The sequence below is a fragment of the Aphis gossypii genome, chromosome 1 (genome assembly GCF_020184175.1).
Source record: "Aphis gossypii isolate Hap1 chromosome 1, ASM2018417v2, whole genome shotgun sequence".
Taxonomy (NCBI): domain Eukaryota; kingdom Metazoa; phylum Arthropoda; class Insecta; order Hemiptera; family Aphididae; genus Aphis; species Aphis gossypii.
Genome location: NC_065530.1, coordinates 87,278,450 through 87,295,056, shown reverse-complemented (window position 1 = coordinate 87,295,056; position 16,607 = coordinate 87,278,450). Strand labels below are relative to the sequence as shown.

The 16,607-nt window shown below is 27.2% G+C and overlaps 1 protein-coding gene across 11 annotated transcripts in view; it reads left to right on the top strand.

Annotated features, from left to right (window-relative positions):
• Window positions 1–6,114: 6,114 nt before the first annotated feature.
• LOC114119523 (longitudinals lacking protein, isoforms A/B/D/L-like) overlaps window positions 6,115–16,607 on the top strand; it is a 28,686-nt gene continuing 18,193 nt past the window's right edge. For 6 of the 11 annotated variants that reach the window (XM_027981606.2, XM_050205453.1, XM_027981297.2 and 3 more), the window contains exons 1-3: window positions 6,115–8,306; window positions 11,670–12,411; window positions 12,639–12,722. In XM_027981606.2, the coding sequence (XP_027837407.1) occupies window positions 8,133–8,306; window positions 11,670–12,411; window positions 12,639–12,722 (1,000 nt within the window). In that variant the 5' untranslated portion in view covers window positions 6,115–8,132. The remainder of the gene's footprint in view (window positions 8,307–11,669; window positions 12,412–12,638; window positions 12,723–16,607) is intronic. The other 5 variants (XM_050205448.1, XM_050205406.1, XM_027981457.2 and 2 more) reach the window with 1 other exon arrangement.

The window sequence follows — 16,607 nt, the reverse complement described above, 5'->3', positions numbered from 1 at the left end:
TGCTCACTGCAGATCACGCTAAGAGGTTCCATTAAATATTTCAGTACCGACAGTACGATGACCTTGTATTAAAATGGAGTTTTCACTTAATGAAAGATAGTACTTAAATACATATTTATTTATTATTTTCAAATTTTTAACGCTTTTTTAAGATTTTTGCATGCGCAATACAAATTACATTTTGTTAAATGGAAACACTACTTTTTCCTACATGTTCGGATAGATTATTTTTTTTTAACGTTTTTTGTATAAAAAGTTTTTTTCTATTTACAAAACTGACAAAGTAAGAGAATTCAACATTTAAGCTTGTGCTTAATTTGTGTGTAACGAAATCTTCACTTATAACTACTGAAAATAAAAAAAATAGTGCCAAAGTTATACTGAATTTACCTTATCTGTTTATAAGTAATAATTTAATAATAGCGTACGTCGTCCTGATGTACATCTCGAGTATGTGATATAATTTTTGTTTAGTTAACTGCTATAATACGATTACAATTTTAACTATTTTTATAGTAGAATTGTATTTATTTTTCAATAGGTAGTTCTAGAGAGCCTATATAATATATATAGGTTACCTAACCTATCTAGGTAGTTCTAATAACGATAAGATTATCAGATATAGGTTAGGTTATGATTAATTATTATAATTAATATATACAATACTATTTTTAATTATTGGGTATAGTTATATCATATTTTGCGTTTACGGATGTATCGTGTATCTATGTTTTAGTATTTATGTATGTATAAAAAAATGTGTTGTATAAGACTAACCACTATAGTCATTTGCTACATAAACCAATAAATATTTCAATTATTTTAAATATATTATTTACTTTCCATTATAATTTTTACCATTAGAAAGATAGTAGGAATCTAGCTACGTAACTACATTTATTATTTCATTTTTAGATGCTGGTTGAAACTTGCAAGCAACCTATGTTACATGTTACATTAATTAACTGTTACCCTTGTGGCTTGTACGAATGTATATTTTTAATATAGTTATTGAAAATTTCCCCATTATTATAAAAACACTTAATATTTCTTCACTGGTGGTTTTTTCTATGTTGTTTTATACTTACTAGGTACCTACTATAAATTATTATATTACACAAACTATCGTGAAAGTATAATGCGAGATACCCTCTCAATGTAAACAAATTTTGGAGTACCTACAATATAATATACATTATACATATACGAGTACCTATACGACATTTTTACCTACAAATATATGTGTTTCAATAGCTAGTAATATACAATTACAACTTACATATTTATTGATAAGGTTATTTAGGTACGTGTTTAAAGAAAAAACGAATTAACCTACAATAAATTAGTAATATGTAAAAATGATTTAACAAAAACTACTGACTGCAGTAGTAGGGGAGACCGGGGCTAGCTGATACACTTTATACAGTTTTTTTCCACGAACAGAATTTCCATTTTAAATACACAAATTTTTTTGTATCCCTTCAGTAATGTGTAAGCTATGAAACCGTACCATTATATCGTCTAAATATTTAACCCTTTTTTATACAAAATTTAAAATTTAAAATAAAATTTTTGTGTCAACTATCCCCGATTCCAGGGTTGTTGACACAGGTATTGGGACAAAAAACTTAACAAACTAATTAATATATTATGATAAATATTAAATATTTTTGATTGATAATATAATTAAAAATATTAGAAACTATAATAAACTATTATCAGATTGTTAGAACAAAATTATTTGGTTCCTCTATTCAATATTTCAATACATGACATTAATTAACAAGATTTTACATTTTTACATTTAAACCTCTACTGAAACAACTCACTGTGAGATCGGGAATAAGTCCGAACTTCTTTATTATATAATATGACGATACAAACACGTTTTATAATATCAATTTATAATAAATTTTTCAACTGCAGTTATATGTTTATGTATGCATAAATAATTTATAATTCTTTTAACCATATTAATCATAAAAACATTTAAAAGAACCCATACTTATGTTGTCCCCGACTTATAAAAGTACGGTATACATTTATTTTTCATCAGAATCTATAAGTACTGTGTGATGTTAGTTTTTAGAGTAAATTGACCTATTGCCTATTATCGAAGTTAAAAGTAAGACTATATTAACTGTTTAACTGTTTAAGTGTTAAATTTTTAATTTTTTTATAAGATGAGGGTTATAACTTATTAGATATTAGAATGTAGGTACAATATTATAAATTAAAGATGTTCATATTTAACTTAAAAAATATATATATCTATAATTTCATTGAAAAAACTGACGTTTAAAAATGTCGTTTTATACGTTTAATAATCTTATATTTATCGATAATAGCCAATAGGTCAATTTACTGCTATAACAATACACAATAGATTCTGATGAACAAGTATTTGCAATGTTCTACGTTTGTAAGATGGACATCATATTACAATGCAAGAGTACAGTTACATAAAATATATTTTTAAATAAATTAAATAGAAAAAAAAATATAATACTAGTATGTACCTATTATAATAGTCAATAGGTACCTAACCTAACCTAACCTAGGTACTATAGAATTGTTCAAATCTTTTTGTGGGTTATCAAACAATAATTTAGCATTACGCTATACGTAGGTATAGTTTACCTTATTATTTATACTGATTTGTCACCAGTGTCACCGTTAATTTAACTTTCCAACATCTTGTTTATATGACTACCTATATATAATGATATTGCAAATTGTTTTTGTTAAAAATAAAATAAAATTAATATTTACAACATACAAGATAATAAAAATGTTGAGACTAAAAATGAAATCTACTATCTTTACACCCTATTTCTTAGTCCTTATAGGTATTCTTATACTAACCGGGGTACTTTTCGGTTATCCCGACTACCGGCCGATGCCGCGACTACCATTGGTCTAACCACCGTCTTCAAGTAATCGCGACTATCTAACCAAATAACTAATATTTAATAATTATTACCAACCGCTGAACCACTGTTAGTAATATGATGGGCATTGTTTTTAATCATGAGACCACGAATTAACCCATGCCTGTGACCTACCTTATAGGTGATGTTGCTGTTGCATAGCAAATCGAGGGATATTTAAATATTTTCATTTTGAATGTCCAAGCGAGCGCAGCGAGTGGCAATGCTGGCTCCTAATTCTCACTTTCTCAGATAGTTATTTCGTTAAATCCATGCGTGGTGTCAAAAGCATGATAATCTATTTATAAGTGTTTTAAATTGAATGGCTGAACATTTTTCTACTCAAGTTATTAAATTTTAATTTTATTTTTGGTTTTTGTATACCTACTAGTTTTAATAATTTTTAATTCATTTTTTAATTTATGTCGTATAAAGAAAGTAGTCACGATTATGTGATGATACCTAATAAAAGTTATAATATACATTATATTAATTATATAAATGACAAATTCATGTTGGTTGAGACTTTGAGGATATAGCGAGAATCGAAATAATGGAATTGAAACTTGTGGTAGGTAGTCGGAATAACCGATAAGTATCTTATAATGTATCCTTGTAACGTTGTAACCTTGTTTCGTAAATTTAAATACATATACAATTGTACAAATATACAATATATACCTACTTATTTAAAATAGAAGTATCAGTATGCTTAGTATACATTAGTGCTATGCTATAATTATGCTAATAAACTATTTTAATATTAAAAATAGTACCTATATATGATATTTTTTTCAGACCAAAACGATTTAAGATTTTATTGCTCTAACTACTGTGGAAGATCATACAAAGATAAACGCTCGCTTTGGCGACATCTTAAATTTAGATGTGGAATACAACCAAAATTTAATTGTTATATTTGTAACAAAAAATTTAATGATAATCAATCAATGAAGAGACATACTATATTAGTTCATAAATATTTGTTTTGATAAATATTTACTACAGGGCGCAGGCTACCATAAAGTTTAACATCTTTATATTGAATAATGCTTATTAGGTAGAGACCTACGTATTAAAAATATTTAAATGGAATAATTTTAATACTTATAAATTAATGTAATTACTAATTAACGATACCTATCAATAAAGTTTTATATTGTTGTCAATAATAATTAAAATTGTTTTACTTTTAATTACATAAATGCCTATAAAATTAATTATATTATTATATTAAAATATAATCAATACAATTATTATGCTTTTTTTAAAGATTGTGAAAAGTTGAATTGAAAATGTTATGGTAAGCGGTAACGCTCATAAAATCTTGACTACTACTAATTTTAAGTAGGTATATATTATATTTTAATACACTTATAATAATAATAATACTTATTGCTACAATAAATATACAATAGTTGATATTTTTTATAAATTTCCAATCAGATTCGTATGTAAGGGGGCTGAACCCTCCATTGTCTTTTAGATTCATAACCTAATCTAACAGAGTTATGAATGTATTGATTTTATAATAGATGTGTGTGTTTATTTTGTTTGTCTGTAACCTCCTGTGTACACCATAACTTGTTGAAATAAGATTTCAAGGGTAGTTTTTGGTGGAAAATTGAATATCCTTAGTGCATTATAGTCAATCAGTGGCGAATAAATATAGTGTCAATAGTCATAGAGGTCAAAAGTAAGAATTTTCCAACACACGAAAAAAAATAGTAGTTAATACAACCACATAAATGATTAACCCAACCTTAATTTCAGGTTAATATAATGACACAATAAATGTATAGTTGGGACTTGGGAGTACTGAATTGAATTAGTTGAATTTATATAGTTGGAATAACTATAAAGCAAGTTGGTTTAACTATAACTGTTCAACTATGTAATTCATTTTAGTATTTTTAACTTACATTGTTTGACTCAACTAAAATATTTATTACAATTACACTTACTAGAAACTATCCAAGTAACCAACTATTTACTATATTACTATACCAAATATTTTTCCGTGCAGTTTTCAAAAAATCGATATTTTTATATCAGCGTTATCTATATACACTGTTCAATTTTCAAAATATACTGGCTTTTTTTGAGCTATTCATACAGACAGCAACTGAAATTTTTGATTTTTCTAAGAATTTTTGTTTTTGATGTTTTGCTAAAAAAAATGTTAAATGACCGAAAAAATTTGAAAATTTAATACAAGGTTACATCTAGGTACCCATTATACTCATTATAGGACTTCAAAAATGTTTAACACAAATAATGAGGCAGGTGCTTCGCTAATTACATTTTATAATTAAGGTTTTTTTTATAAAATATAATTTATAGGTAAATAAAATAAAATAATTTTACAGTATATACTTACATGTTACTATACTATCGTGTTTTTTTAGAATCACGGAAGGTTCGCCTGCCGCCAAGAAAACCAGCCGATAGCGACGGACGTTTCATCCGCGACAATTATTTAGACGTTTGAACGTTTCGTCATGGAGAGTTATTTGCCATAGGACGTTTGATCCTCGACATATTTCGATAATTCAAATATAATTTAATGTTTAAATGACAATACTACGAAATATACAAATACATAATCAATAATCATACAATATATTAAGTCAACACATAATGTCGTAAAAATTAATAAATTATATATTTATTTTTACGTCAACTGACTTCATATCTTTCTTTTTTATTTATAGGTAGGTAGTATAAAATGTCTATATCGTCATTATATTTAAATTCTGTACCTACATTTTATAAATAATAAAGTGTAAACATAATATGCCTGATTACTGATGAGCTGAGATCTTATACCATGAAGTTAATTAAAAAAATTACGAAGCGAATATTAAATACTTGTTTAAAAAATAGTAAATTCATTATGTTTTATAATTACATTTTCATCTTATCATGTAGGTAGGTACCTAATAGAAAAGATACGAGTGGATAAATACTACTCTTACTCTTTCGTGTGTATACATCACTGTTCACTGTATAAAATAAATTAATTTTATTGTCAATCTTTTATCTTGATAGTAATGCTTAGAACATTATTTAGAAATTTTAGTTTTTATAATTCAGTATCCGTAGACCGTAAATGTAAAAGGTATATTTTAAAAACTAATAATATTAGTACGTAGGTATGACGTGTTAAAATTGGCATTTAACTAAATAAACTGTAATTACAAATAATTTATTTTTTGTTATCATAATAATACCTACTTAAAATGAATATAAAATATATTTTTCAAGCAAAAACAAATTTTAAATTTATCTTCTAATTTAATTAAAGAAACATCCTCTCTTACGCTCTCGTAAAATCCTCTCCACTGCTTAAAAAATACATGGTGTAAGAACTTATTCCAACACCATTAACAAAAAAAAAATGATAATAATATTCAAACATAAAAATTTAATTAAAAATTAAAAATGAGTGCTTCCGAAGGTTAGTATCTCTTTAAATCAATTTTTTTCCAGTTAATTATATATTATATTATGTTATCAAAATGCCGTATTGAAAATTTCCAACAAAAAAAAATGTTTTAAATCCGAGCTCTACAACTGGCTATTGCCTCAGCGCAGTCATAGTCCTGCCTACTCGATGGATAACTACCTATTAATTATTATAAGGAACTGAATGGTCGAGGTAGACGCGCGTTTTCTTTCGTTCTTTGCCGTTTCACAAATCGTTTATCGTATGGTTAGATGGATTATGAGTGTCAAGATATTAAAATATCTTTCATCGAGGTATTCACATTAAACTAAACGTTGCGAACAATGCGAACACCGAACGCTCTAAAAACGTAATAAGGTGCCTTGGGAAACCGTTGCCAACGTCGGGACAGACACCGTCGCTTACGCGCGCGCGCTCGCGCCCGACCCCAACATCCGTTCGGTCGCACGAATCCATTATGGCGTATTACGCACACACGACGGGCTGCCGCCGATTTCCGCGTGCATGGTGAAACAGCGAACCTGGCTCGCGTAAAGCCGTAAAGCAGCGAACCTGGTGTGGTCGAGATCGCGCGCGCGCTTGTGTGTCGAGTTCGGTGCTCGTTTTGTGTTTTTTCCACACATTTCCCTCTCCCGTCCTGTCCCCTCTTCAAACCATCACCGCGTTACGCACACGCACACGCACACAACACACGCGCTCGCGCGTATTTTCATCGTACGGGTTCCGAATCGGTTTAAGGTGTGCGTGTTGCGAGTGCGCGCGCGCCGCGCGTGTGTGTGTGTACGTGTGCGTGAGCTGGTGCCCGTGTGAGAGTAGTCCGCGTGCGTGCGCGTGTGTACGTGTTGTGTTGCCCAAACGGACGAAAATAATAATATCGCCGTGTAGATCTGCCGCTGTGGTGGTGTCGTAGTAGTCGAAAAAGAAACGCGTCCGTCTCGCCGTCCGCGCACCACACCGGGCGTTTTCGAAAACGGGTCCGGGCATCGCAACACCGACGATAACACCACCGACGTTTAATAACTAAACATTGATATTATTATTATTATTATTACTTTTATATATATTAATACTTTAATCGAGCCGACCAGCAGCAGTGCAGTGTATACACGTCGTGTGTGATAATAACAATATCATTGTGTGTTTGTGTGTGTGTATATATATATATATATATATACATATATATAATAATAATATATACCGTAGGATAATAATAATAGTGTTAATAATCACAATAATAATATTAAATTATCATCTTGTTTGTATATTATGCCGCCTCCGTCGTACGCGCAATAATTAAATATCCGATTTAATATAATTTTGTCGTCTTGATATTAGATTTTTTTGATAATATTCTTTGCTGTTCGTGAACAACGACCGCGACCGACCGACCGAGAACCGTTGTGTGTACGTCGCTATCGGCGCCGTCGTCGAATTTTTCCACTCGTCGCGATGCCGCGGATCCAGTAGAACGGCGCATCGGACGCACAGATCCACCGCAGTACAACAGTATCCGGCGTACCGAGTTTCGCGTTTTGGACAGATCGTCGTCACTCGTCACTCCCCGGCGCGGTGCACCCGTACCTATATCATTATCAGTATCACCGTCGTCATCGTCATCATCATCACTACCTCCGCCGACGACGTCCGATCCCGGCGCCCCGCCGCCCGTCCGTGAAAACGTGTGAAAGACCAAAGGCCGCGGCGCGCACCAACCGCCGCCACTACACGTCGTCATGTCCGTCAGCCAACAGTTTTGCCTGCGATGGAACAACCACCAAAGGACGCTGATTTCGGTGTTCGACAGTCTCCTAGAAAGCGGTACGCTCGTGGATTGCACGCTGGCCGCCGAGGGACGATATCTAAAAGCTCACAAAGTCGTCTTGTCCGCCTGCAGTCCGTACTTGGGGGTAAGTGTTGTACTTGCAATAATGGACAATAATAATGGCAACAACAATGGCCAGCCCCCCAGTGGTGTCTACATAATATAATGTTTTATATGCTAGGTATAGTTAATATTTAGGCTGCATATAAGATATGGACGTGTTATTATTATTGATTATATTCATCAATATAAAATAATGAGATTTTTGCGGCGTTTTCCCTCGATTTTTTCATGATATTTTAGTCTATGACGCTATGAAATAAAATTCCGTCTTTAATAGGTACTCTATTTTCTTATATTATTATAATAATATTTTATTGATTAGTAATCGCGACCAGGATCTTACGACGTTCGGGTTTTAATTATTTTGTGTATATATATTTATATATTTTTTTTTTAGGGCATTTCCGTTTTGTTTTGGCCTACTTACGCGCGTGTATTTGTAGTACGGTGTCTGCACATGATTTTCACCAGGCGGTATGAAAACCAGTTCCACACCCCTTCACTTTTTTTTTCATTCCTTTTTCCTGTCCCGTTATTCGCGCACACAATGCAATGACAAAGGAAATTTCTCTTTTTTTCTCTTCTTTCGCGTATAGATCGAATTCTCTACAATTGGCAAATATATTATTGCCAACGGACGACGATGATAATAATAATAATAATAATAATATTAACAAATTAATATACACGCACACATATAAACGTACACGCACGCATGTTTATATATAATATCCTTTATAATATTATTAATTTAAAATCTAATTAATCAAGTAGACATGCTTAAATAAAATTTTTCCAGTAGGTAGGTAGGATACTTATATTTTCATTATTATCCATTAATAATGGATAATATTATAATAATATATATGTATACATATTTTTTCCATTGACACCTTAGAATTCAATGTGAATAGACACATTTATCGATGGTTTAGTTTATAGATATTATGAAATATTATGTTTTTACTTTGAGTGGATATTATTGTAGAATTGATAGAAAGTCGGTAACTGAATACTCGCTTGAAATTTAATTTTACAAAATGTCAACTGTATTAAATGTTGTGTATAAATGTTCATTATGTATGTAACATTATTCACATTATACACATTTTCGATGCCTTAACATATTATGTAGGCAGCTAGGTAATAATTTAAAATGTATTATAAGCCTTGGTATAGTTCCTATGTATTAAGTAATATATGTAGTTTTAAAACTAAGTAATTATATCAGTTTAATTAACTTATTTTTCTATGCAAATGAGTTGATTTAACCTATTTGATACAGTTTAATTATTACATATTAACAATTATAAAATAATTAGGTACACAATTTTTTTAATGTAAATGTATACAATATCGTTTAATATGAAACATAGTTAATCAGATTAAAATAGTTAAATTACATTTTAGCATAAATTTTGGACAAGATGACCAGATAAAATGATTCAAAAATAAAAATTTATCATTATTGATCTTTCTTTTTTAAATTCTTCCATAAATTTCCTTTCTCCTTTTTTTTTAAACTTGCTTCCTAAAATATTTTTAGCAGAGCCCTACCTTTTAGACATACCTTTCTGATTTCACTTTCTTGAAAGCCCTCCACTATTTCTGCTTTCATATTCATACCAGTACATTCTCTTTGAATAGTTTTATTAAGCGCCTAGTTAAATTTTCCATATGAACCTTCTAATGTGGTAGTTTATCTATTATTTAAGTAAGATTTTACATTTTTACGAGTAGTAAGATTTAGTTAGAGGTTTTAAATTATTATAAACCATTAAATGGTTGGTACTTAGATTGTTTAAACTACCATAATATTGATACCTATAATATCAAAAATCAGTGCAACCATCATTTTTATAATTTATTAATATACCTACTTAATGTTTTATATATACAATATCTCGGTTTAAAAGAATTAAGTTGATATCAAAATAAATGATAAATTTAATATTAAAAGTAAAATATTTAAAATTGCAATCATATTATGGTGATTACCAGTAATTCATACGTCATTGATAATACCTACCTGTAACATAAAATGTAATTTAAAAAATAATATAATATTTAATTCAAACGATTAGTATCTAATCTTATGGATAAATAAATAAACATAACCTACCTTAAACTTAAGGTTAAAATAGTATTGATTTTAAAGAATGACATCAGATATTATGGCACCTAATCGGTAACATAACCTAAAATATAGTTATGGTACCTAGGTCTGATATTGCAGTAGCCACAATAATCTGGATGATTATCATGCAAAAAATAGAAATTAAAATAGTTGTACTAAGGCCAACCTTGAAATATTCAATAAATCGATCAACATTTAGAATTACACTTGACTGGTTAATTTAAGATATAGATAAATATATTTACTTTGTATTAATTAAATAAATACATATATATACAATAATTTAAGACAGATGCCTACATTGTAACAAATGTTATTCATTATCTAATTTGACTATATTGTTATTTTAATATATGTAGGTACTTAATTCTATATAAATACGCAAAGTGAAAGTTATTCCGAAATAATTAATGATGTACAATTTTTAGCATTAGAAATTTCTTAAACACTTAAACTACCTAACTAAAGAATAGTAATGAATTTTATTTTCTAATTTCTTTACCACCACAATAAATTGGAAAACTCTTCAAAATACTCTTTATTTCGGTCAGCGTAGTTCAGTCTAATATTAGGTACTTTATAAGTAGCCATTAGTAGTATTTATTATTATTATTATTAAAGAAATAATAACATAATATTATTATATTTATTAAACATTGTTTAGATAACACTTGTACCTATATTAAGATTATAATATTTTTGATTCAAAAGTATTATTTCTAAATTTTTATTTTTTTCTAACTTAATTGCATTTTCATTATTTGTTTAAAAACATTTTGAGCTATCTTATAGTACCTTTTTTTCTTGATTAACGACAGCAGAAGAAGAGGCTCTGTGTGAACTAAACTATTCATCTGTTGACATTGTTTATTGCTTATACTACCTATATGTTGTGATAAATTTATCCTAAATAATTTCGATGACTATCACTTGTTTGAATATTATATTTTCTGATGCATTTGGTTTCTTATTTTTGTTTTTTATAAAGAAACTAATTGATCAAATATACTTCATAATACATTTATGACAATAAATTCTATGAGCGTGATAAAAACTTCTATTTTCATTATTTTTATAATAAAATATTTTGATTTACTAAGATTTTTTAAATATATTATTATATATTTAAATTTAGAAGACTTTATAGATTAAACAAACCTGTACCTACATATTATAGACAAAAACTTGAATAATAAAAAATACCTATATTAAAATAAAAGTTAACATTATTCTTACATTTTTTTTAAGGTGTTATTAAGTCAACATCAAGAGAAACATCCAATCTTAATTTTGAAAGATATCAAGTTTCAAGAATTAAAGTCAATGTTAGATTATATGTACCGAGGTGAAGTTAATATTTCTCAAGAAGAACTTGGTACTTTTTTGAAAGCTGCTGAATCTCTTCAAATCAAAGGTTTGACAGAAAGTGCTGGTATTGGAGTTAGAGATAATACTGATTTTGAAGACCAAGTATCTAAACGTTTTGACCATAGAAAACAACCACCTTCTTTATCGTCAGTTAGTTCTAACTCACCTACCATTTGGAGCCAAAATGACACTGTACGTACATATTCAAGACCAAGAGAGGGTAGTTTATCTCCAACCAGCAAGAAGCGAAAATTACAACGAACAAATGGATCAGATGATCATCATCCTGATAATGGTGATGATAGTATGACTGAATCTGAACCTCAGGGGGTAGAAAAATCGCCTACTAATAATAATAACATCCCTTCTTCAGTCAATAAGGTTATCAAAGCAGAACCTTACCGTAAATCATGTTCACCAGACAAAGAAGTGTTAAAGACAACTGAAAATCAGATAATTAAACCAAAAGTAGAATCAATTTCTGGTGACCAACAAGAATGCTTAACAGAAATGTCATATGACGATAGTGTAGAAGATATGGCTTTAGAAGAGGAAGAAGAAGAATTTGACGAAAATGAATTATCACAGCCCGGAACTTCACAAGGGGACACCAATCACACCGGTAAATAACTAAAAATTAATATTATTTAAATAAACTAAAGCACATGTTAAAAATATTGAAGACTTTTCATTTAATTTGTATGGGTAGCTTCTATTAAAATGTATCCAAAGGATAAATTCAGATTATATTATTTTGTCTGAGGATGTACTTGTAGATATTTAAATAATAACCTTGAAAGTTTTATTTTATATTTTACTTATCTTTTGGTGTTTTTATTTTTATTTCAGCAGTGCCTCAAACAAATTCATGGCAATTAGATACAACTAATCAAGATAGCACCAGTACTGTTAATACACCAATGGACTGTAAAGGTAAGATTTGTATTTATATTATTTGTAAAAATAAGTATACCATAAATAAATAAATTTTAAATGGATAAAATGAAATAATTAATTTTAGAATTAAATGTGTATCCATTATGCATGAATAAGGGACAAAGAAAAAATTATTTTTATTATATGGATGAGGTACATGTAAATTTGTATTTTTTTCAAAAGTACCCATTAACAAAAAAAAAAAAAAATATTTTTTAATTTAATGACAAAACATTTTTCTGCATTATTAAAATATATTGATTTTAAATTAAATATAATAAACACTAAACACCTACTTTAAAAAAAAAGTATTAATAATACATTTTAATAGTTATATTATTAAGTTAAAATATTTTTTCAAATCAAAATTTTAATAAATTAAAATTACTTTTCTCATATAAAATATACCTACATTAATTTAAATATTTTCTTAGTAAATTTACTTAATATTAAATACATTTTTGTTTAGTTTTTATATACCCATATTGAAGTAATATTTCATAATCAAACTATACTTTTATGTATTTTTGAGAATTTTACATTATACTTTCCAAGTTGGTTAACAAAAATTTTTCTACTAATACATTGTACTACAATTTGCATGATTTTTTGAGTACCTATGGTTTATTTTATTTGCATGCATCAAAGCTTGGTTTTGAGGTTGCTTTTTTGTATTGAAATGTATATATTTGCTTCAATTTATTTATTATTTCTTAGATCATTGTATTTTAGCGAAAAATGAAATAACAGGTAAACATAAGTAAGTTTTTTTTTTATAATAATTATATTATATCTTGCGCTCTTCACCATTATATGATAAATGAAGGTTATCTAGCGCGATTATGTATATTACATTAAAATCTGACAATTTATTTTAATAACGATGTGAAGATTTCCTCTGAGAATTTGACCAGATTACTAGCATTTCTTATCTTATACACTATTTAAATATAGACAAGATTATGATTTAAATTGTATTACAAACAGATCTACTATGTGTGATTAAAGTCCAACTAAATATTAACGACCGATGGATAATAGGAAATAATATCTACTAATGTGTTTTATTTGTTTTATTATTATATAAGATTTAATTTTAGTCACGTGGACTACAAGTTATAAGATATAATATATTATAAATTGTATTGTAAAATGTTACTGTGAGTTATAATGTGAACTTAAAAATTCAATAAAAAAACAATATTATTAACTAAATAGCTTTTAATGTATTGGAGCATTTTTTTTATTCACAACAAACAAACTTATGGCATAATGGAATAATCTTATTCTTTGTAAATTCTATCTAGTTAAAATACAAAAAAAGTCATAGGAATCAATATATAATAATTCAAGATAAAAATTTATTTAATAGAATTCTTTGTTTTTGTTTGTTTTTTTTTTAATGAGCGACTTCATTTTTTCTGACACCACTTGCTATACAGGATATAATAAAACACTTCTTATCTTTGGCCTTTCTTAGATATCTTATTACAGGTTTATCATTGACCATTTGACTAGCACAAAGTTTGTTTCTTATGAACAGTATAAATGTTAAGTAGTAAAATATATTTTACTGCTATTTATTTCTTGTAGTTTTAATATATATATATATATATATGCAGACATCTATGATGAATTATCAATTTTAATATTTGGAAAGATAATAATATAACACATGTTCAATGTAATTAATTATTAATTTTACTTATTTTTTTATTTGATAAATTTTTCTTGTTTTTCCAAAAGATTAAAAATGTCTATTATGTAAACATATTATATGTAGGTTGTTTTCGTTAAATCTAGATAGTTAACAAAAATAATTTTTATTATTCCATTTAATATTTAAATAGTTTCTTAAAAAAAAACTATCAACCAGAATATTTAAATAAATATCAATTAGTATTATTTATATTTAATATATTACTATGAGTTATTAGTTTATTGGTTTATCAAAAGCCTATAGACTACGCCAAACTCTGTTGTGCTTTGGCTCAATTGATTCAATTCTTCAGCTGGAATGTTTGCTACTTGATCTTCAATATTTCTTTTAAGCTCGTTTAGTTTTTAAGATTTACAGACTTGTATTTTCTTTTTTGAGGATTTTTTATGGATTTCTGCTTTTCGATTAAAGAATTTTTTAAATAAACACTTTATTATATACCAAATATTTTTTATATGTTTAATAATAATTTATAAAGAAAAAGAAAAAGTATTTGAACAAAAAGCAATTGGCTAATGATTATTTTTACCTCACTGCAAAACTTGAACTAATTAATATAAAACATTGAATAAATTTATGACATGAATGAACTAGTAATAGTAATTGAAAAATTAGAAAAATGTTTTATCTAAAGAATAATATTAAAAGACTTGCTAATTGTATTATTTTTTTTTTTTAATTATAATAAAAATATTTTTATTAAATTTAGTTTTTCTTGGTATGAGACATTATTTGGCATAACATATTGTAAACTTTATTATTTATTATTATGTTATCTTTACTATTATTAAAATGTATTAATGATTAATATTTAATTTCTTTCATTATACATACAAAGATGATATTATGATTAATAACAACCAAATGATATATTTTTCCTAAACTACATACATAATTCAAAATAATTAAATAAAATTAATATTTCTTTTTTAAATGTTTAATTCATTTTAGAGGGTGTAATAGTAAAAAAAAATAATAATTCACTTATTGTGATATTATTATTGAAAAAAGGTAGTATCATAACAATTATAAAAGATAACATCATCTGTCTTTTTTTCTGAAAATGTCTAGTTATTTATAAACAATAATAAGAACATCTCTTCAAAAATAAATAAACCTAAAAAAGCTTCTTACTAAAAAATAAATTGTTATAATAGATTATAATATTTTAATCTAGTAAAAACATTATACTAATGTGCCATCTAGAGTATTTATTTATTTTTACTTATTGATAGTGGATATTTGTATGTAGGTATATTTCTTTTCAACCTGTTACAAGCAAAACTATTTTTAGTAAGTGTACTTAAATTAGATGGGTTGATGGTATGTTGTAGAACAATAGAATGGATTAGCAATAGGCTAGATCCAAGATTGGATCTTCCCAATACTTTGGTGTTGGAGCTGACTATGCAACATGGGCCACTTGATATATAATTAATTTTAAAGCTTACATTATTAATGTTATTTATTTATACAAATACCTGAATAGTTCAAATCTGATATTATTAATTAACAATATTATTGTGATCAATTCAATCATATAAATGAGGTAATATAATATAAAAACTAACTTTTATTATGTTATTTTCGTTTTGTATTACAATTTACAAATATAAATATTCATGTCTTAAATTTGGATGTAATAGCATTGATTTATTATCCTTTCACGAATTATGATATTTTCTGTATGAGTTAAAAGTTAAGCAATTTAAAGATACATACACATCTGTAGTCTGTCTTATGAAAGAAAGGTACTATTTCACACAAGTAGACTGAGTTTAGTACTGTACCGGTATCAAATCAAATATGTTGGAAGTACTAGGCATGGTTTGATATTACAAGTGCAAGAATATCCGGTTTTTTTCAACATTCTGTCCTTTATTTCATGACTATAGGTTTAAATTATATAAAAAAAAATATATTTGTATTATTTATTTATTTTTAAAGTTCTAAATCACGGTTAACAATATTTAAATTTTGTTAAGAAAAAGCTTCAACTTATCAAGTCTAAAAATTGATTTAACATTTTTATACTATTTCATGATCGAGTATTTTATAAATATTTAATTAACTTATTACTTATTTATGGAATTAATTTTATTTAATATATATATTACTTTTATAACTTAATTTATTTTAATTAAATTACATTTTGATAAGAT